A 24250-nucleotide genomic window follows, 5' to 3' on the forward strand; every position below is an offset into this window, starting at 1 on the left:
TAACAACCAAATCCGCATAATTGCACTTCATTTAACATAAGCACTGTTTCGTCTCTTCCTGAAAAATTTTCGTTGTGATAAAAAGGCCTCGTTTTTTAAAAAAATGAGACTGATGTATTTTTATGACTAAGAGAGAGAATATTGGGCACATTATAATATTAAATATCCTTATTAGTTAACTAGACTGCACTTAAATTGCCCATTAATTGTAATATTGTCAAAATAAGAAGACAAACAGACAGATTAAACACCTGAAAAGAAATAATTCTAATAACAATACGAAAAAAATATTTAGTAAGAAACACGAAAAAATTTAGCGCACTGACAAGTTGTGCAACTCGAGTCTGCATTTGTGGAGTCTGAAAAAGACAAGCTCCATTTGCCAAGCCACCTTGCACCATATATAAAAATATTAAAAGACAATTTCCATTGTCGTATCACAGTTCGGGTTTTGTAAGTTTAAAGCTGCGATTGAAAAGTTTGTCTTTACTTTTGTTTGGATTTTATGGGAATGCAGAACATGTAACATTTTCAAAATCATATTTTTTTGAGGTTCTACCACTAAAACATTTCTACAACCTAAAATGAAATATCGAATTATTGTATTGCAAGATATATTAATCAATACTTGTATGTAATAATTGCATTATTACTTGATCTCGATGGGCCCTATGTTAAGAATAGGAAATATAAAGTGGTGTCCTTTGCGTTCGCCTGAAGTCAGTCTAAAAATAGGACTAAACTTTACCAGAACTTAAAACGGCCCTGCCTTAACAAGGTAACGAAAAAGCTAAATATACAGAAATACATATTGAAAAGAGTATCGGTCCGGTCACGAACAGAATCATTAAAAATGTTAACAATAGTAAAATTTCGGTGAGACAGCCCCCTTATATTGTGATAAGATACGGGAGTCGTTCATCCGTGAATGGGTGTGACCATTAGAGCTAACGAGCAGTAACTGGGACAAAATCTCATGACAATACCCATATGATCTTGGGGCACCTGCTAACAACACATTTTAATGATTTCGCCGTCTCATCTCGATAAAATATTACTTGTGTGTGTGTACAAGATAGATTGTCTTCAATTCGACCGTTCCTTCTGGCAGCATTTGAACACTTTTTATTCTTCTTTAAATCATGTGTGTTTGTGTGTACATGTCGTACATATAAAACCTTACTAATCATGACTATGGTATGTAACTGATTTCAACCAAATTTGTCTTAGTTTAAACATGAACTTATAAAAGCAGTATTGAAACAAGCAGAGGTCCAGTAATGAAGATAGATGGCTTCCTATGTTCACGATTCTAACAAGATACAACTTTTAGCTGCCAGTTTTTGCTTGCTCTAAACAGTTAATTGACTTTCCGCGATGTCTTAAACAGTTTCTAGTTTTTATATGTACTTTGAGATTTTAATAGTAGCCTATTATTACTGTCTTTGGTAAATAATGTTTTTTTAAATGGCAGATTTTTTTAATAATCAGTTTCTATTTTTAAAAAAAATAGGGGTTTGTCCTTCGCTAAGTTGTTATAAAATTAATACAATAAATTTGACATATTTTCTACAAAACGTTTCGAAGCCTTAATGAGAAAAATCGTATATAATTTTAGTTACCACGCAGTTACCAGCCTAAAGAAAGAAACGTATTTTAAATAGTTTCTGTAAAAGATCTAGGTAACAAAGAAATAGCAACTTTACTTATATTCGGTTCTAATCAGTTACATGTTGGAAAGATCTCGGAATTTGTACTAAAACTGTATTGTTAGAAAAAGTAAAATTGTTTAATAATTTTAGAAGGTTTAATTTAGTAGAATGGCAGTCAACAAACATTTTAAAACAACATAAAATTCTCTAAATGTTCATGCTTGTACATTGCCTATAATTTAAACCCACTTAAAACTTTAGCAACAGGTGTAGATAAAAGCTAAGAAGCGCCTTTTTTCTAGGGAATGTTGAATTAACCTCAGAACGAAGTGAGGCCAGACTGATGTATGCTTTAGCGGATATTAACTTAGCCTTTGTAGGTCACCCAGTAACTCAGCACATCCCGGAGGAAACTTGTTTCCACGTATTAAATTCATGTATGCATGAGGTGGATTTTTCTTTTGAGAAACACGAGATGTTTCACTCAGTCTATTCTTTAATTGGCACTGGTCTATATTTATAGCATTAGGCGGATAAGCAAAACCCTTGTGTTAAGTTTTGAGGTTCTTTGTCTTGGCTTCTCTTCGATAAACATAGCAATATATAAAATATTGCTATGATGTGTTTAGACAAGGAATTGAAAATGTCTCCTTTTTAAGTCGGTATTATTTTGTTTTATAGAAAGGATAAATCATCAAAATCTTGGTGAATATTAAATGCAAATCCTTAGTGGATACATTAGCCACTGACTATTCGTTCCGTACTCGGCTATTACATTAGAGAAATATCTTAAAAGCCAGTCTCCGTGACATAATAACAGATAAACGAATGAGAATAAGAATTAACCCACAAAGCCGTACCTCCATTCCAGCTGTGTCTCTAATTAATTCAGTCTAATTAGATTTTTTAATGTCTCCTCTGAGGTCGATTCAACGCCTCCACTTTATTTTAGCGTTTCATATTTTATTTATTGCAATGTTACCCTCCTTCATGACCAAATTGGGAACAATTACAATCGATTTTCTATGTGTAATTTTATTTTTACAAATATAGATATGCATTATTTTTAAGAAATACAAATATGTAAACTTTTCGACTCAAAAATATTCTTCCTTCAATGAAACAAAATTCAGAATTTTTGTATAAACCGATGTGAGTAATGGAATCCTTCGAAGGAATCTAAAGATGCCATAGTAAGTCGATAGTTTACGGATGTCTAGAAACCGCTAACCGGATATTGACGCCTTGACCTACTTCCTGAAGTCTTATATATTAAACTGGAGCATTATATATTACAAAGAAACATTTTACATAACCTTTTCAGTGATATAAAAAAATACCATATACAAAACCAACAAATAATGAATACACACAAAATTACGCAAAAAAAATGTTAGTCAGTTCAGCGTAACCTAATTTACTCAAACATGAACTATTTTTTAAGCCATAATAGAACCCAGGATATATGCTGTGGTGTCACGTCACTACTAAGCCACGCTAGTAGTTCATTTAATTGTTAAGCTATAATTGAATTTACATACAAATAAACAATATTTCTAGATACAAATGTTAAGTTATACACGGAAAAAATGTTTTATTACATTAATATTATAGTATATAGTAGGCCAAGTATGTGTTATTGAGTTGTTACGTCTTGAAGCGTACTTTATACCTCTAATATTGAGTTTTTATGAATACTTTTTACGCCGTATTGAACGCTTTTACGAAATGGAAGATATTACTGTGTAGTCTACAGAAAAAAAGACGCCTTTTAAAAGATTGATTTTATATTGAGTAAATTATGTAGTCGAGGGAATCACTAGTAGCAGTTTCAACTGACGATACATTTTTCTTTGAGAAAATTGATACTTATAAATGTTTCTATACAACGCCATCCCGTCTATAACTAAAATTTATGTGTAACTTTTTTACTCATTCTTAATCAAAAAGTATGAATTTTACATTGAGCACTTTTAACACAAATAAGTTATTATTTTATACAATCGCTTAAATAAATACGCTTAAGCAAATATCGCTTAATGTTTGCAATGATACAAACGTAGAAAAATATTCAAGAGTCGAGATATATAATTGTTCATTAACGCTATCTATTGCAACAATTGATCAAACACTAATGCCAAATTATTATCATTTATAATCGTACTTAATTCCCAATTTTGGTCACCAATGAGTTTACACGGACCTGATGCGGCCCTAATTAGTCTGTGTTGTATTATGCGTTATGTTCGATCGTAATTGGCACTGTCATCGTTATTACATTTACGAAAATGTTATTATTTTGTCGAATTTCATTATTCTCTTATGCCTCTATTATATTGTTAATAGAAACTGCAGCATGTTCGTTTTAGATGTCATTTTTTATTATTTCGTTAGTCTCGAGTCTTGGTTTGAGAGATATATCTGACTAAACCAACATGTTAGACGGTAGGATCAAAGTAAATAGAGGCAGTTTTGACAGATTGACGGTTAACAAGTATATTTAAGGAAAATTATTACGCTTATATTTAGATAAAACCATACGTTAGCCTTTACGGCTAAAAAGTAGTTAAGATACAAATTGCTACCGACACAGTAATGGAAATGCAAATTTTTCTCGCCCCAAGAATAACGTAACAGTATATTAATGAGATAAAATCGAAAAGTTTTACGTGGCTTCTAACGTAATTGGTATCATATAACATGGCTGGCTTTTACAATTAAGACTGTAGTTTTATTCATATATATATTATAGTACCTATACGTAACGTGCTCTGTAAAATTAAAATAACTAAGATTTTAAGATATTATTAATAAAAATGATACCAAAATCAATTTAGTACGTATTGCGATGGAGATATGTATGAGTATTTGTATTGAGAAAATGTAAAAATATAATTAAAATTTGTGTAGTTATTTTATATGAAATTATTACAATGATTATTTATTATGACTTTATTATTATGACTTTATATCACAATTCATTTATAGAATTTCTCAATGAAAAATTGTTTTACCTTTATCGTTTATTAGTTATTGTATTAACTAACTGCTTAGACGCATGCACAAACGGACATTGAAATTGGCAAAAAGAAGCGATTTTTGCAGTGCTATTAAATTATACACACAGAATCATTCGCTGAAATGTCTTGTTTTTTCCTAAAGACAAAAACAGTTTCATGACCTTTAATTATAAAAAGAATATGTGTGAAGTCAGTACTTAGACTATAAGCTTCTGTTTGTTGCAGGGATAGACGACACGCACAAATTCCTCGGAAATGAAACACACACGGACTTCTTCAGATTGCTCTTGCGAGATGGGAATTATCTTCTCGTTGGAGGAAGGTGAGTTATTTTGAAATTGTTTAAATAAAACCGTGTAATTGATATTGAAATGCCGATGAGAGTCGTAGTGTTTCAAGTATGTTCGTATGTATCTTAGTGTGTAAAGGATGATATTTACCTATAAATTAGTATTATTAGCTAAGTTTTACTTTTAGAGATATTATTAAGTATTGAGTCATGTCACATAAATACTTTACTAAATCGCGATATAATTAATCAGAAAATGTTTCTGCTATGCTTTATTATGGAAATATACGGTCTATTTTTTTCTACTTCGCTATAAATATATCTGACCGCTAGTTATCGATCGAGTCATTGCCGTAGCCCTCTACGACGTAGACCAACAGTGCTACAGTGTTACTAAAAGCATTTTGAGCTAACGCTCGTAACTATCATTTTCGTTTTATTTGAATGTCGAAACTATTTATGAACTTAAATTAATTAAATACTTTATTTCATATATTTAAATTAATGGATAAGCTGAAAAATATTTGTGTCTGAAACAATCTCCTTTGTACACTTACTTTTATTGAAAAATGTAAATCTCATTCGATTCCTTTGTTTCTTTATTTCGTCGGGGAAAATTTATTAGCCTCTTGTGTAGCGTAAATCTTTATTCACAATTAATGATTTACCTATTTGTTCCTTTCAAATACTTTAGTCCTAAATCTATTCCTTACATATGCAAAAAATATAGTTGACAAAGCTCTAAGATAAGGTAAAAATATATTTTGACGTAACCAAAAACGGGCACGAATAATGAAACATGTTACACTCATAAGCTTTGGTTTGGTTTATACCCATTTCTCTTAAAAGATGCAAAGTTATATTCAAATGAAATACTTAGCTATTTGTTTTTCCAACTCCACTTCAATTCGTAGAGTTAGGGCACCCTTAACCGCAGTGTCTGAAGCGGTATGAACGTGCTATATCTACTCATGACCTCACTGAGTTAACCCGATGCAACTCTTCCGTCCCACTCCGACACTTCGCCTAACTAATAAGGATGTCTCTTTTGCATTTATAAAGATTTTTGGCTCGTGTTCGGATGGAGGCAACTTAAAAACACCCCTCGCCCGCCGGCCTACACTCGCTACTTTATTGCGTGTTGGGATAACTTTATCGATATGTTTCTGTTTAATAGTCTGCAAAATGTTATTACTTTTTGTCGACACGTTTTAAATTTGATCTTGAATTTCGCATGTTTTATAAAAATACCAAAATATTTGCAAAGAATTCTATACAATAAAGTGTGAAATGTATGTCATTCGTATTGTATCTTATTTATTTCAATAAACACATGAGAGAGCAACGTATTGTCCAACAAAATTTTAAACTAGTATACCGATTTAAAATCTCAACCCTAGTCAGAAATATACAGTGACACATCTACTCAGCTGTGCTGTATATTTGCTGCGTCACAAATATTTCTTTGTTCATGTAAATTACGCTCAAAATGCATTTGAAATTCAAACAACGCAGCACTGTTTGTATACAGCTTAAGGTCTCATTAATTGCAGCCTACTTTGCTAAATAACTCACTCACATAGTTTAAATATTTGTAACAAAGGAAAAACGATAGACCACTTTTTCTACGTAACTACAAAATATTCGTAGCTATGAATGCTTTTATTATTGTTGTTCGAAATAAAAGGCATTTTTAAAACATATTTTATAGAAAAGAAGAAATATATACAGACTTACTTCATTGACCTAAAAGTTCGAATAAAACATGAAATACAACAAAGGACCCTTGTCGAGGTATTTTATTCTAATTCTATGTGGACCAAGTTGGGAGCACTAGCCTATAGCTACACGAGAACTCTTAGTGTTAATTGCTAGAAAATTAGTATTCTGCACTCTTACAAGGCCATTTTTATTCACGGCATCACCTTTGACAGTTTGAGATTGTGCAACGAACAAATTTACTTGAAAACGCTATGAATAGATACGTTTTCGTTGAAATTACATAATTCAGTAGTTGTTAACATTATTTACTGAGTTTGTAGACCTCGGGTTCGTGAAGTCATTATTTCAGGTAGTTAAATTAGATTAAATTAAAATTTTATATACTTCATTCAATTTCTTTATTTACATCGATGTATTAATAAAATAAAAATAATTTAGGCATTGTTTTATATAATACAACAATACCAAACAATCTAATTAGCGTGAAATAAAATTCATTCTGTAAATCGTAAAGAACGTATACAATTGCCGTTATTTCCGCATCAAACACAATAAAACAAAGAAAATAGTGTTTAATTAATTTGAAATATATGAGTTCCCATCACACACCAGCAAACTATCAAGAAGGCGTACAGTTGAAACTACACAAAAACTAGGTCAAACATTTTACGCCGTTATATTTTTCGTTTTCTCTACTAGTTTTACTATTCAATGTTTAAAATTATTTTGCTTTCAAAACGCTCTATGTGAAAAGTACAAAGAATGTTTTGTAGTAATTACAATAAAATTCGTGAAAATTATTACGTTAACGTGGAAAAGCTATTTAATCATTGAAGGTGATATTTTGGTTGAGTGTTTACACTTGCATATTATTAATACTTTTACTGCCAAAATTAAAAAAAAAAAACAACCAACAATGTTTATATTGTTTAAAATTTAAAAAAAAAACATAAATTTAATTTAACAAGGGACTTAGAAGACTCCCTTTTCGGGGTAATAAATACCATAATTCATTCAACTTAATCCACTCATATAAACTGATACTTAAACCACGCACTCGGGCTAAGTAATTCCGTGGGCCCTTTGCACGAAAATGCTATTCGTGTCATGTAATTTTATTCTGCAGAGGGTGTGAGCCTTTTGTGCCCTTTTAACTAAATTAACGCTGCGGATGTGCACATGATAACAAAATACTACCTTGGCATTCATCGCACCTAAATGGTGCGCAGATTTTTATAATATTGGGAGCATGAAGGAGTCAAAGTAAATATTGCGGTTGTGATTGTAAGAAGATATGTCACTAACCTTCAAACCAAAAGGAAACTTTTTCGTGTTTTTTTTTATAGACACGTTCTTCATTCAATATTAGAATCTAGTTTTGCTACGGAAACCAACTATATTACCGCCGAAGACATGTTGAAGTGAAACTTCTTTATCGACGTTGGAAAAAACTACCGTCACATTTTTCGGTTACGCGTCACATTTTTCCGTTATGCGCTGTCTTTTTCTTGTCCCTACCTCGGTTTATTCGAAGAGATTCGAAGCCATTAATAACAAAAAAAATATATAATACCGATAACAATGATAGTAATAATTCTATTACAATTACTGAAATTCTTTAATAATCTTAGTAGTAATAAGGTAAAATGAAATAATTGTATTATTTGTATTCATGTCAATGATAATAAAAGCCTTTTGTTAAACTTTATCTAATTTAACTTTATTTAACCCATTTCTGTAAAGTTGCATAAAGTAGATAATTTTACGAGAAATAAGACCTTATTTATGACCATAAAGAGTGTGTGTGTATACTAGTACACGCACACATTTTGATTTTTTATTGTCGATAAGGTAATATCGCTTGCTTTACTACATAGGTCAGCGTAATAAGTTGCTAGTTGTACAATATTTTTTCATTCAAGATTCTGATACTTCACTAGAGTAGCAACAATTCAAATAGGCCAGTTACCCACTATTTCCCAAGTGAACGAAGCGACAAACGCGATCGTAGCAAGTGGCTATGGCTATTACCAGACAAAGATGTCGTGTATGAATAAAAAACAATGCAAAAATTACTTTAATGCATAAAAAAGTCCATTTCACATAAAGCTCGTATGCGCTCCGTAAACGGCTTATAAAAATGCATTACAAAACTTTGCTAAAATTAAATGCAGCACAAAGCTGGCGGACAAAAACTAGCAGACAACGCATTTCCTCTCGAGTAATTGAAAATTACAAAACGTACAACCTTAATTCCGTGCATTCAGGTTTTTTTGATGTCACAGTGCATACGAATCAACAAAATGTTTCTAATTAAATGCAACCAGACGTTTAACGATACTAGCGTTTAAGTTTTGGTTGTTGCTTTTTTATAGAATCAATTGGAATTTGTACCCCCAATTAACTGTTATTACATGCACGTAAAATGGAAGTTTTTCTGAGAAGATTATTTTCATTGTTGGAGGATTTTGTTTCATAAAACACTGACTTTGATAAATTGCAGTAAAATTAGTTTGATATATAAATGTTATAAGCTAATATTATTTTAAGAGTTTAAGAAGCAATTTATCTAATAGTTGTTAACTTTGACAATAAGGTGACGTTTCGACAAACCACAGACTATAAAATCTCGCAACGCAAACCTTTATCGAGTTCATTGTTATACGTTTTTTATGGGGAATGGTAAGAAATAGGGAGATTTAAGATATTTTATTAAATATTTTTAAGCAACTACGAAATTCCCTTGTTTCTATATACATTTTTCACAAAACTTTGCGACAAAATTAAAATATTCGTAAGCGTATTAAAATCGCAAGAAAGAATTTAGATTAACAAAACAGCTTATCATGTTTGTACACAACTTTCGATACCGCCACCCTTTCATAATGTCGAGAACTTTGAGAACTTTTATTAATTAATATTACATCTAAATTTTGATCCGCATAAGTTATTCGGGCTTACATTACGCTGACGTCATGACGAATTATTTTGTGACTAACTAGTTCTTTCGTCAGGCCTTGAATTGAGATGAAAATAACTTTCAAAATAAGATCAGTTATAAGTAAGTTCTTTCCAAAACTTTTAGCACAACATTCACATTGGTATAAGGATAGTTTTGTAATGAATACATGAATACAATTGCACTAAGGGACGGCACACATCCTAGTTAACTTTAGTTTTACTTCATGAAAGCTAAACAGATTATACGTTGCGTGACAGCAATTTATGAATTACCATAATGACAAAAATATACAGTCCTAGGTACACGTAACTTCAGAAACAAAGAAAATTTCGCTACTTTTAAGTTTTGATTCAAACAATTGCCGATATATACAGAATTATAAATCTTACATTATATTGCTAGTAATCACTTTAATATCTTATCTTTTCTTTATGGACTTTAACTTGTTAATTTATTGTCTATTCTTTAGTAACTATTATTTTGATGTTACACATAAAATCAGAGTGTTAACAGAGAAGAAAAAACAACGAATTTATATATTTAAATTACATACGCCGATGTTGTCATTAAACGTATTTAGTCGTAATAAATTTAGACAGCTACTGATTGGTCCTAATCGCCATAAAAAGTCTTATAAACGTTATTTAAGGTAAAAACAAAGACGCAATTTGTACGAGAGAGGCTCTAAGGTGGCGTCCTCGCACACTTAACAAGTTAACTGATCTATTTTCCCCTAAACTACTTTATTTGTTTAGGCCACAACAAATAGGCACTCCGAATAAAGTTTCGTAGACTCGGATCGCGTCTACAACTCTTGTATTGTTTAATCAAAAGAGCGGTTTGGTAGCCTTCTGGGATAAATTCGCCTTCGCCCTTCATCTTCGAGCTTAAAGTGTTGTTTATTGTTTGATTTATTCTTTGCAATTTTAAAGAGCAAGAGCTTACTTCTTTCAAACGTTTTATCAAGAAACTTTAAAAAAATAAAGGAATTAAGTATTTTGGAAAGTTCTGTATCTACCGATAATTAAATTTCTATTATATATATTCATTGACAGAAATAGAGTTTATATATAAGAGTGGATTTTAATTTAGTCGTTTAGTTTTTGTTGTAAGTACTAAAATTTCAAACAAATAAGTTCTAAGAATTTCTCACAACAAGTGTATTTTGTGTCAGATTACACATAAACCACAACATAGCTTTACTACTCAAGAGCAAACGAATGCTTCAAAAACATAGAATAAGGAAAATTACGCCACAAGACTGATGGGTGGGCAAATGAGCAGAAATCAGAGCGAAACAGTGGCGGCCCCGCGGGAGCCTTTTTGTTGTTTCGTGATCGATGCGATGATTACCTTAATCCCCTTTTTACCACGATCAGCATTAAGTATTCAACTGTGTGCTCTCTTCCTTAATTGTGAGATTATTGCTGTTTCACTGTGTGTCGGGAATATGGACAATTGACAATTACTTTTATAAAATTACTTTCTATTCCAGTTGACTTGTATGTCATAATTATTGTCAACATCAGCACAAGTGGAGATCAAAACATGCTAGCTTCCCGGTGTTTTCCATCATCTTAAGAGGAAGTATTAATTGCGCACTTTAATAATATTACAATAGTCTTTAGATTTTTTATCGCTTTAAAAAACGCGAATACAGATTTACATTTTAATTCTTTGTACGTAGTTGAATGATAGCAGAATCTTTTTATAGATATAACGACTAAGTAGACACATAAAAAATCAATGAGCTGTGGACATTTGGTGATATACATTGTGGGCTAGCAATTTCAATCATCATAAATTGAACGGAATGCGAGGAATGTTGTTTGTAACAATTGCAATAAATCTTAGAAGCGCATTTTCTCGGCCGATATAAAACTTTTCCAATATTAACAATGAGAAACATACAAGAATGTATTACGTTATATGAAAACACGTGCCATATACTACTTAATTTGGTCAGATGTGAAAATCATCTATATACTTGGTTGATTGTTATTAAGCAGTTAGTACAGTGCCACATACTTAATATTTTAGAGGCCGGCGGCTGAATTTAGTACTACCGTCGCCATTTTGAAATGTCAGACTGACATTGTTTATTTTTTTAAATTTCTTGTTGCGGACAATAAATAACTTTACTCTCTACCAATATCTAATAAAAATCCAATTAAGATATATTAATTTTTATTCCTTGCATTATTACAATGAAAATAAAATGAAATAATAATATAAATCAATGGCACTCAGATTTCTGCATCTGTTTCATGATCATTTTTTGTGAATTGAATAGGCAAGTAGGTGATCAGCCTTCTGTGCCTGACGCACGCCGTCGATTTTTTGGGTCTAAAGCAAGCCGTTTTCCTCACGATGTTTTCCTTCACCGTTCGAGCGAATGTTAATTACGCACTTAGAAAGAAAGTCCATTGGTGCAAAACCGGGATTCGAACCTACGAGCTCAGGTTTATGAGCCCTGAAGCCACTAGACCAACACTGCTCCAATTAGCAATAGCAAAGTTTTAATTATCGAATGGTTCTGATTGCTAGGTATTTTAAAATATATATTAATAGATACGGGTAACAAAACCTATCATGTCACATTTATTCAAGCCTATAACTGTATTTAGACATAGATGTTAGTATATATTGTTTTACGACATTTCAATAAATTGAAATGATTGCCCTTGTAATGGCATTTTTTTATTTACTGGCAATACTAATATCCATGACCGCGACGCTCTTACAGGCCAAGAAAAGTATGTGGCAATATACTGACATCGTTTTGTAAATTCTAAGCCTAAAACAGAAAAAAAACCGATAACGAATCGGACACTAAATCACTATTTTAAGAACTTTGCATAAAATATTTTATTCTATTATAGACAATGTCTTTACATCAACTGAGTTTTCCGAACTTATTTATTTTTCTGTCAATAAATAAAGTTAATATTTTACATAAATGAAGTCACGATCGAAATATATTTGTATCAGGCTCGCATCTGAAACTGGTGCATGCCCTGCATACGTCTCAGGGTTTCCAACTTTCAGTATGAAAGAAGTTAAGGTTCTTGAGCACCAAAATTAACCTCTAAAATATGAAGTAATGAATAAAAATTATTTTATGGATAAAGTTCTCATAATTGCTACTACATTTCATAACGTTTTATATAATATTTTAAACTCGAAGGTTAGTTTAATATTTTTTCTCGCTCGTTGAATGAATAATACAGTGGTCACACCGGGACTCGGGTCTGGGTCAGAGCTGTTTGGTACGTTTCATCTAGATTGAAAAACTAGTGAAATGTTAACCGGTTATCCGGGTTCATCCGGTTAGCTGGCAACCCTTGAACGTTCAATGTTCTATTGATATTGTTCTAAACGTAGCTCGTAAAGTTTTCCAATATCGAAACAGTGTCGAGTGCATGCAAATAAATTGTGCCGGTTTTCGTCTGTTACCGCTGGAATTCATATTCTTCGACTGCGGTTAAAATGCAGATGCAGTCAAATGAAATATTGTTTAAGTGTTGACCTAAAATATTCTGAGACACAGCTTGCACACACCTCTGCAGCGATGGTGTGTGCAAGCTGTGTCATACGAGAATCTATATATCTGTGATCTTAAAAAAGTACCACAGTTGCGGCGTTTCTGCTGTTAGACAAGACACGGCCTGCGATATTGCTACGTAACGAATTGCTATAAATTGTTTCGAATTATATACATTTACCGCACCCCGGAGTGTTCCGTTAGTTGCTGATTACGGATGAAAACATCAGACCGAAGGGGGATTGTAGATAAAGTCATTGTTTAGCTCTGACGGTCATAATTTATTCTTTCGACATTGTTGTCTCCCCTGTTCTGCTCGTTTTACAGCATTGGTTTATGGAGACCGTGTAATCCCAAGGTATTTCACGTTCTTCTCTACCGTGAGGCTCGGACAATAGAACTCGTAAACAAAGTTACATTTTTAAAGCCTATTCGTAAAATTAAACATCCTGTGATCTTTTAATGTGAAGTCAAGACAATATGCATTTTTTATTTAATTAATTGTTACTAAAGTAGGTTTTTTCCAACTAAAATACGATTATCTGTTTACGAGAAAGATTTTTTTTTTTACTTATTTTGGATTGGGTATAGATTTTTACTTCTAAAAATGAATTCTTAAAATAATGAACTATTTCCAGCTTATGTTGTATATAATTTAACGAAACATAAATATGTTTGTTTCAACATTCGTTTCTACCATGTAATCTCTCTTAAAACGCGGTGTGGTTGTATTGGTTCATGTCTTTATTATAACCAAATATACCCAAGTATATGAAATGAGATTAGTAGACGTCAGTTGTTGCATTAGTGGTGATTGGCTCATCCTACTTCGTTAGCTTACAAAAAGCGCTCATATAAAGTATGGTAAGGGTCCCGAAATCCGCAAATTGGCTCCCCCATCCACGTCAAATTATAGTATTGTGTGAGACCCCTGGTCGTATGCATTATTCTGTAACATAGATAACAATGTAACTTGTATTAAGTAATTCTATAACAGTTTTGTAAACATTTATGTTTATAACGTTCTTTATCGCCCCAATAAGGCCAACATACTATCGTGTCTCTTTCACTGATGTTTCTGATTTATTCACAAGTGGATGATTAATATTGTTCGGCTAGAACTCTGGATTTATTAGCTAACCGTAAATAAAGTTATTAGTTATTAGAGTTTTATTCAAAACGTATTTTTTAGGACTATAAGAACTAAACAAATACAATATGAGTATATATTGAAGTCTCGTAAAATCAAGTAAATTGTAAAATGAAGCAGTACTCAAACAGCCGAACTTGGGCAACAAAATTACTGCATAAATACATTATTGTGTAGCTGTTAAATATTATAGTACATCAACTACATAGTATATCTTCTATTCAAATAGAAAGCATTAATTTCAAATATAACGAACCTCCGTTAGAGGTGCAGAAATGCAACTTATACGTCTGTTTACGTGGTCCCCACAGGACGCTGGTATACTTTTGGCTGAGAGTGTTTGAAACTTGCCAAAAACTTTTCTGATTAAAACCACGACCGGCGACTCTGTATAATTAACTGGTGTACTATATGCATTTAACTTTTAATCGTATTAGGAAGTGCAACATTCATGTTTCAACATAGCATTAATATCGTTGTAAAATTGTGCATTGCCATAACAAAAATTCTTAATGTAAATTGTACAAAAAACCTAGCCAAATTTTGATCATGGACACGAGACCAGAGTATAATTGGGTAATGGCAGCATGTATAGAAACTCGAAAGCCAAAGTAGTATTTGAACAGTTTAAATATAATAGTACTCTGACTTACTTCTCATAAAACATGGTCATTTTAAAATAATTAATGTGAACAAATTGTCTAACAATTGAATTATTGCGTTATAAACTTGCATTTACATAAGACACCCCTAAAAAGTTTGTCCATTGTCTTGTCTGCGAAAATGAATCGTAAAATTAATATCTTGAAAGATGACGCTATAAAAACATAAAACTCCTATTTCAAGTAAGGACTGAGTTGAATGCTATCAATTTAAATGTCTGTATTAAAATTAATAATATGCTAACCATGAACGTTACTATCATCTCGGGAAATATCATAAAGTTTATTCTTAACTAAATACAATTTAATCATTTTATTTAAATAGCTGAGCCGTTTACTATGTACTAGTACTATTTCAATATGTCTCGCGGCATCAGTAAACAAAAATAACTTGCTATGTTCTAAAAAGTCGCGAGCGCAAGTACTGGGATTATAACTGTCAAAGTTTACAGCGTAACTTCCTCGTGAAATTATGTCATTAATATATTAATTAAGGGGCGATTCCTTCCAAAGGTCCTTCCAATTATGTCACAGACACGTTTTGAAGCCGTAAAAAACTTCCGTCGTAAAACAACTACATTTTTAAGTTTTATAACGATTTTTCTTGATTGTTACTGAAAATAAATATCGCCGTATCGATTCTAAACTTTATACATTTATTAACAACCTTAAGCAACATCTTCATCTTACTATGCTGAAATATTTACATCAGAAATTACTGAATTTATTACGTTAAGTACCTAAAAAAATCATTTATATGTCAAAAGGATGAGATTAGCTGCCCACGAAACAGGGAAACCTAGTGTCGGTGCTAATACACTTTCGCTTTTATATTCTAAACATCCTTTTTTATTATGTATAATATTTTTTTCTTTTCTTCGTTTGCATTGGTTAGAGTGAAATTAGCTAATTAAAATTGCCCTCGGAAATATTGATAAACATTTTCCTTATCTCCATCGAAACTGAGATACAATAATTACCGGGAAATATTGTCGCGTTTCGTATTGATTTCGACTTCAGCACTAAAGAATTGAAATAAAAAAATGTCTAAAAGAGCGATAAATGGTTTATTTTAAACTCTTCTTTCTATCACTTTTTTGAAGAAGACAATCATATCCGTAATCGATACTTCTTTATTGTAAAAACAATTATATGTAAATGAAATAAAATATAACAAAATAATTACAGAAAATCGTAAATTCTTGTTGGTAACACCTAAACACAGGTATATCACAATATCCGGTATAAATGAAATATAAGTGGATTAACTAATTAGCTACTTATTTTCGGACGGCCACCCTAATACTGGAACTACGATTACAAGTGTACAAGTTTTCGAGAATGTTCAAAGTTGTATAGAAATCTACTTGAAGTTGCTCGTTTAAAAGCAACGACAAACATTTCTAGCAATGCGCAATTTCGGAAGCGACCTTTTTTTGTAATTCTATTGATTTTTATTTTTGGAAACACGTTTAAGATACTTGTACATCGTAATTTTGGTTTTACATACATGTTCTTGGCCACAGACAAGTATTCTTAGACATTTTTTTAAAGACAAGTAGCGCTCATTCCAATGCAGGTAAAGCTGTCAAAAATAAATTGCTTCGCAAGAAGAACGTGTAGGTCTTAACGATCTTTCGTATTAATTTATGATTGTTATTATTTCAGGAACGTGGTGTATAACCTCAGTCTGACTGACCTCACAGAGCAACGACGACTCGTGTGGTATTCATCAGAGAGTGACGTCCAAATGTGTGTCGTCAAGGGGAAGGACGAGGTAAGGAGAATCTTCTGTGTGAATTAGTTGTTTGTATAACAGAGATGATGTTCTCAAAATCGATCTCATAACGCCCATAAACTAATGTTTCTCGTAATATCTTCAGTTGTTTTATATTTTCGTAATTATAAAAGAAAAGCAATATCATGTCACATATCTCGTTTCAGTAAATGAATAGAAGGGAAATTGTCCTTTCAAAGATGTATTGTGATGTTATTTTACTTCGAGATAATGAGCAGTCTCTACGTAATTACAGAAATGTGGAAATGGAAATTTTCCTTTAGTTATTCGTAAGTTATTCTATACGGGGCAAAAGTTACGTAAATAAAATATGAACAATTATTACGACACATTTAACTTTACACAGGTGGTTAATATGATCTTATTTGAATGTTGTTTTTAAGTCCCAATTTTTGATAAATCATTATTTCCATACTGTGTCCTCTACACAACAAAACAGAGGTATAAAAGAGCTTCGTAAACACTACATAGTAGACGCGTAGCCACTGCGTAGAGTCTGCACCGTAGAACCTTCGTAGGACTTTTTCAATAGTGATTTACATCTAACATTTGCGACACTAGAGCCAAGTAAATCAACCGAAACCGAAGGATAGTCACGTCTGACGGCTGTTTAAGGCGAGGACGCCACTCAAGCTTGAATTTCCAAATGTTCTACAGGAAGGCCAATCAATTTCTAGAGTCGAGTTATTTCCTGGTTGTTCAAGCGATTCAAGAATTCAAAATGATGAAATCACGATAAATACAAACTTTTTGAGAGCTTTAAACAATTTGGTTGAAGCTGTATATGTAATTCTTGAAACAGCGGCTTGTTTTAATAAATTATTATTAAGTGATTTATAACACAGACAAGGGTCGTTCGGACCACAGTTTATAGGCTATTTGATGCCTCTCGGACAAAAGCAAAGCATCTTAATGGTTATATACGATCAATATTGCCTTTAATGTCGGTTAGTATCTGAAGCCAATATAATCATTTTATTACTATGACCTAGTTGAGTCTTGGCAAAGGCTTCTAAATATTATGACCTAATCCTTATCCTATTTATGTTAAGAGAATGTTTATAGAGGCGTTAGCCAATGTTTTTATTACATCTTAGTTTCGAAGTGTAATATATGATTTTGTATACAAAATGGCATTGACAATAAATTGAAATAAACATAACAAGAATACCAGGTCCTTTATGTCGCTTAAATTAATTTCAAAGAGCCTGTTACATCATAGTTACGCAACAAATAGAACTTTTTCATGAATTTAATTCAGATTAGAACATAGTTGTAGAATACTAAATGAATGTAATAAAATTTAAATGAACATACGTCATTCTAATGACGATAATAAAGCAATTTCAACAACTTCTTGAAATAGTTTTAATCAAACATTACGGTAAACAGTGACTGTGTTGCGATTTCAGTCAATGTAACCGTATATAATGTTACCGACAGCGGCATTGTTCTCCAAAAGCCGCAAGCCGTCAAAATCTCTATTATCTCAATTTAATATACCGTCTTCATTGTAATGGATTAGTGTGAAAGGTGTCAGCACTGATGCGATAATCTGAGCCATAATAATAAACGTATACGTATCATATAACTATTGGAAAATCATAAACACAATTATTGTTTTAAATTTGTATTAGTGAAACGTATACTTATTGCTGTTATAATGTGTTAGGTTTACGCGAGTAAAAACTTCTATAAAATCTTCGCGATTAAAGCCGTCAAATAAGTTTTATTTTTATTTTACTCGTTCGAGACTGAAACGTAATGAATGATTTAATGAAATCATATTTTATATTTAATATAACTTGGGATTATTTTTTTGAAGGAAATTTTATAAAGCTAATTCTTTGAATTGAACTGAATCGGATACGCGTTAAACTCTCAGTCGGACGGCAATCGGATCGAATCAACATACGATCCAATCAAGCGGGCTGGACTAAATCCGGATTGAGTCGCGTGACCGACTCTGCATGCTAATGTAATCTGTCATTGTATGCGATATGTCATAGACAATGCTTTAGACTGTTCTGTGCAATAAATCCATATAGAACGACTGAAAAATGTAATGAAAATCGAATGCGTGTTGCAGGTTTCATTGTAATTAGAGATTAACACTTAAGCACCGTAAAAACTGATGAAGCCATACAATACTAATAACATATAAAATCTTCGTATATTTTGTTTAAAAAATAATGCCTTAAATACATTTTTAAGATAATCGTTAATATCGTGACAAAGTTAAAATAAAAACCTTGTAAAAATAAGAGTACCGTTTCTTGCTCATCCACATTAGCTTAATATGAGAAGCGGAAAATTCCGAATATTATCTCCACACATTCGGGGAAGTAACAAGGCGCACAACGATTTGCCGACACTTGTGACTTCTGGCAAAAACAACTCAAATTGCTAGTGACATGAGCTAGGAAAACACATTTCCTCCGCTCTTTGGGTGGTGACAGATTCCTTTAATTCATTTTCGCTTATACATAAATAACGTTGTTTACTATGTTTGTCTTAATATCCTTATTTTTTATTCTCTATTTTTTTCAGGCTCGCTTTGTCTATTTAGACGTTCATTCATCCACTATAACTTATATATCTTGGGCATTGGTGTTTTCATCACTTTGAAATAGTAATTTTATATATTACGGCCATTACGGAATAATTATATACGGAAAAATTTCGCCTTGGAATATTTTAAATATAAAGAGAATTTAATTATTATTGTTTTTTTACTGTAGAGATAAATACCATGAAATAACCTATTTACTTAATTTACAGGAAAGTTGTCAGAATTATATTCGAGTGCTAGTATCCCTGGGATCGGGGAGGCTACTTATCTGTGGGACCAACAGCTTCAAGCCCGTATGCCGGGAGTATGGCGTCCAAAGAGACACATATCATATGGAAAAAGAAAAACCGGGGCAGGCAGTCTGCCCCTATGACCCTGAACACAACTCTACCGCTGTATATGCAGGTATTGTAACTATTTGCTTAATAGGGATAACAAATAATAGACATTTAGGTAAAATTATTTAAAAAAAATATCGCTATAAATAGCCATTAACTTAAAAAGATATTTAATTTAAATAAAAACACTAGTGTAATGAGTGACAAAATCATTTATTTAACGATTTGTCTCATTTCGGTACATACGTAACAGTCAGGCCCATTCCGAGCGAATAAGCCGGGAATGAATGGCCAAAAACAAACAGGTCAGCATGATTAACGTTGACGTAAGGCGATTCACATTCACTATTCAATCTTATGCACATTCAGGTTTCATGACGGGCCGTTTAGAAACTGAAATGTACGGTAGATAACTTTTATGTTCTCACTTTTCATCAATTCTTTTCGGGATGTAGGTTGCAGCTAAACGCTTTTAAACGCCTCCGTTTAGAACAACTAGATTGAGCTGAGCTTTTATTAACCGAAAAGCTTTTGTCATTATGTAGGTGGTACGCATAAACTTAATTCGACATATTTTATTTATTTATTACATACATTATCCTTAGAGACTACGCCAATACGATAATGTCGAGCAAAAAATAACAATATCGCTACTGTGAATTCACTCTGCGAATATATAAAGGTGTCGATAGTGTCGCAAGGTCCCAAGGTCGCAAGGTATTGCCCTTGGTATCACAAATAGTCTAGGCCTTCACCGTCGCGCATATTACATAGGTACAAAGAAACCCAGTTCTTAGAGTACACTTAGATTGCACCCTACCCCCCTCAAGACTTTCCAGTACATAGAATTCCGATCTGGTTTAAAATTTCTTGTACCCCATCACACCAAGACCTTTTTTTGAAGATCAATATTGTTCTTCCATAGGGAGAACAAATTGACATCGTATATATATAGATAACTATTATCTAAACTTAATCGCCAGATGTGATGCTGCTTTGCTCCTGATTTCACATTTCTTCCACGAAGTACTTTCGGATTTCTAACATTGAGTACCGTTTCTGACTTACTATTGTCGTAGTTTGGTTACTAACTCTCAAATTCTTCTTTTCGTTCTTTGTTATTGAGATGGGTGTGGGTAGCTCCCCTTTTTTTATTGACCATCAAACACTGAGCCATATTTTAACTAAGTTAAACAAATTACACAAAATATATAACTATGACTATTCTATAACAAGGATCTGTGTTTACTGAAGTTTTTGATATAAACTCAATACAATATCGCATCAATAATATAAATCTTATACAAATATTTTTCTACAGTAGCTATTCAAAAATTTATACATAAAAACATTTATATGAATAAAACTTGAAATCAAAGAATTTGATTTGGGTCGATTATTCCGTTCACTAAAAGCAAAAATAGCTTTAAAGCTCGAACATATGTGCCAGTTGTGAGAAAATTAGGAAAAATGGAAATCTTTTTCATCGATTGAACCCACTTTCACAGTCTGATAGCGCACAATGGCCACTCTTTGTTGAGTTGAAAGAACCCCAGGAGGGTGGTATACTATTGTGTACCTTCATACATTATACGTGCCGAGACAATGAAACTTCGAGAAGCTCAGTCTTAATTTTTTTACGGCGTTATATATTATGGAGATTCCCGTCAGTTTCATATACTACCGTGTAACTTATTTGAAATTTGTTTTTAGTATCATTGTTATTGAAAAACTAATCTTAGAAAACCATAAACATTTACAGATACTTGTATCTAAATTAAATGTTAGAAAAGTTTAAAGTTTAAATATATAGTTTATAAATATATTAATATAATTATTATTTTGAACTTATAATAACAAATGGTGACGTTCCATGATCATCAATTAACATTTATACGAGAAATAAGTCTCGAAGTGAAGCAAATCTCTAAAGAAATACCTTAAATATTCACTTCATTCCTTATTTTCTTATTGGACTGTAAATAGAACAAACAATTTATTCCATACTCTCTGTAGTTAGGTTTATATTTCCATTTTAATTATGATAATAAATACATTAAAATAATGTATTATTTCTTCATAGTAGATTACGGTAATGCAGTACCTACTACATACCGTAGATCGTATGATCTATAGACCATCTACGGCAATATATGACAATAGTTGTACACTCAAAATTCGACACTTGCTAATTTGAATGTACGTTCGAGGATAGGCAAATGTTCTTGAACACTCCCCATTGTAAACGCTTTATGCAACGCAACTGTACATCATCAATTATTCCTTTGTCCCTTAGTCCAATTTTCTTTGCGTTAGCTCATCCCCCAGCAAATTCTACAACCATTTATCACGTGAAAATCAACTAAAGATTATATAAAATATTACGTAAACTGTCAAAGAAAAATAATATTTATTTTCCCTGTATATATATTTTTGTATATCATGCAACATACGACAACATACACTCTCTATGAAATATTCTGACATCGTCGCATTAACTACACATAAACACAATTTCCCTACACAATTGCTAACATCGAACCTCGACCTAATTAATATCCTTATTCAAAACGAATCACAGGAGGTAATCCAATGTAATATTAAAACATTAATACAGTGGAAGCAGACGTCCATTACCACAGCTATGGTTAGTTATCCACTATTGATCGTTCCAATTAAGGCGAAAGGCCCTCTCGGGAACCGGCCGTTCTTAGCGGTATGTTACTCGATACATAGGGCAATAATTTGTTCGGTAACACTAGGTTTCGAGATGAACTTAGTATTAGATAACTCCATTATCATGGGCATAAAGTGTTTTAAGAAGCACTGCAGAGCTAGGAATGATTTGGTAGACAAAGCTTTATCGAGATAGACTTTTAAAACCATGACGCAATGCGTATTCAATGTGTGTGTTAGTAAGTGTTATATACCTTATAGAAGTAATAATTCAGTTCTACTCTTATTAGATCATCAAATCAATTTTTGATTTTAAATTATGATATAACAAATAGTAGAAATTTTCTGACACAGGTATTTGCGAAACAAAAGGTTTACATGCACTGTAAACATGTCAGTTACGATACACAGAGTAGAATTCTAGACAATGGGGTTTCATGGAAAAAGTTATACAAGTCAAATAAATTCTGCTTTGACGCGTATAAAAACCAAAAGTTTATTTCAATATTTTTATAGAAACGGGACTTAACTCGTTTATATTGACAGAACAAAAGCATATTTTTGTTAAGCCACTAAAACCATTTACTAACAAGCACATGTATAAAACACTTAAAAGAAAAGGAAACCATATCAAAATATAACTATCACACAATACAAAAGGTCACGATTGAGTCATCTGTACTTGGTTGTAAACTCAACTGGCACCTTTGTAAACCCAGGGCAAGGCGTGAGTGTCGAATATGTAAAGTATCATCATATCGTGTTACATAGTAGTACATTACATAGTGGAATGCCACTTAAGTTATCGACATTATTGTAATGCACTTCGACATCGACTCATATTCGAGCTTGTATCGTATAACGTAGCCTGTGTCTATTTTAAAGTCCATTTGAGTTTAATACATTTTTGTTTGTAACTTAATTCAAAAACTGCATTCACCAAGTCAAGATACGCGTTTGTTGGCTATAATTTATATATATTTATTCAAATATATAAATCTGTTTCGACATTTCGAATGCGCATTCCATACATTGTTATTGTTTATAAACCACTAAGTTTTACAATTAATACAATTTATGCACAAATGTTAACTTGTAATATCCCTAACACTAAAAAAATATTAACTAACAATACTGTTATCTAGAGATAATGTCTGGCTTATTACAAGAACGAACGTCTATTAAGATTACACCTCTAATTCCGAAATATTGGGTAGCTATTACTGCAAAGCTTCGTTGAACACTGCAATGCGGTACATTGCAGGGTACGCTCGCCTCAATATGGCTAGCAATGAATCAAATATAAGCGCACTATTTTGATATTTACGACAACACAATACGGCTCACAATTGAATGGAACGTATGAATACATTTCAGCACCATCTGCTGTAGGCCGTAACGTAGAAAGCAGACGATTGACGAAACACAATTTTTCTGCCATTTCTGTGATAAAATGAACTCGTTTTGGGGAAAAGATTTTTTTGAAATAAGAACCTATTGTTACTTTAACTTTGGGAGTAGCTTTGAATACAAATGTATCTAAAAATCATTATTATTATATTAAACTTGGTAAACATTTACACGCTTTAGAAACTTAAATTATTGATTAAAGGAGGTTTTTCTAAGTAATTTTTAAATCATCAAAATATGAAAGCTGGATATTAATATACAGGATTTTTTTCACACTTGAGTATTTTATTTTCAAAAAGCACAATTTTTTAATGAATACTTTATTATACCCTAGGTAGGTTTCAGGTTATTAAACGAAATAAACTTATAAATCAATAAACATACAAATCCCGCATAAAGTTTACATAATAAAAAAGAGAATTATTTTAAATATATTTATATAATATACAAGTAAA

The 24250-nt window shown here is 32.0% G+C and overlaps 1 protein-coding gene across 2 annotated transcripts in view; it reads left to right on the forward strand.

Moving 5' to 3' along the window:
* The window catches only part of LOC123716021 (semaphorin-1A), a 185490-nt gene that overhangs the window by 149619 nt on the left and 11621 nt on the right, over positions 1-24250 (forward strand). For both annotated transcript variants that reach the window (XM_045671498.1, XM_045671499.1), the window contains exons 2-4: positions 4898-4994; positions 16670-16778; positions 19581-19776. In XM_045671498.1, the coding sequence (XP_045527454.1) occupies positions 4898-4994; positions 16670-16778; positions 19581-19776 (402 nt within the window). The remainder of the gene's footprint in view (positions 1-4897; positions 4995-16669; positions 16779-19580; positions 19777-24250) is intronic.

The sequence above is a fragment of the Pieris brassicae genome, chromosome 11, assembly GCF_905147105.1.
Source record: "Pieris brassicae chromosome 11, ilPieBrab1.1, whole genome shotgun sequence".
Classification (NCBI taxonomy): Eukaryota; Metazoa; Arthropoda; class Insecta; order Lepidoptera; family Pieridae; genus Pieris; species Pieris brassicae.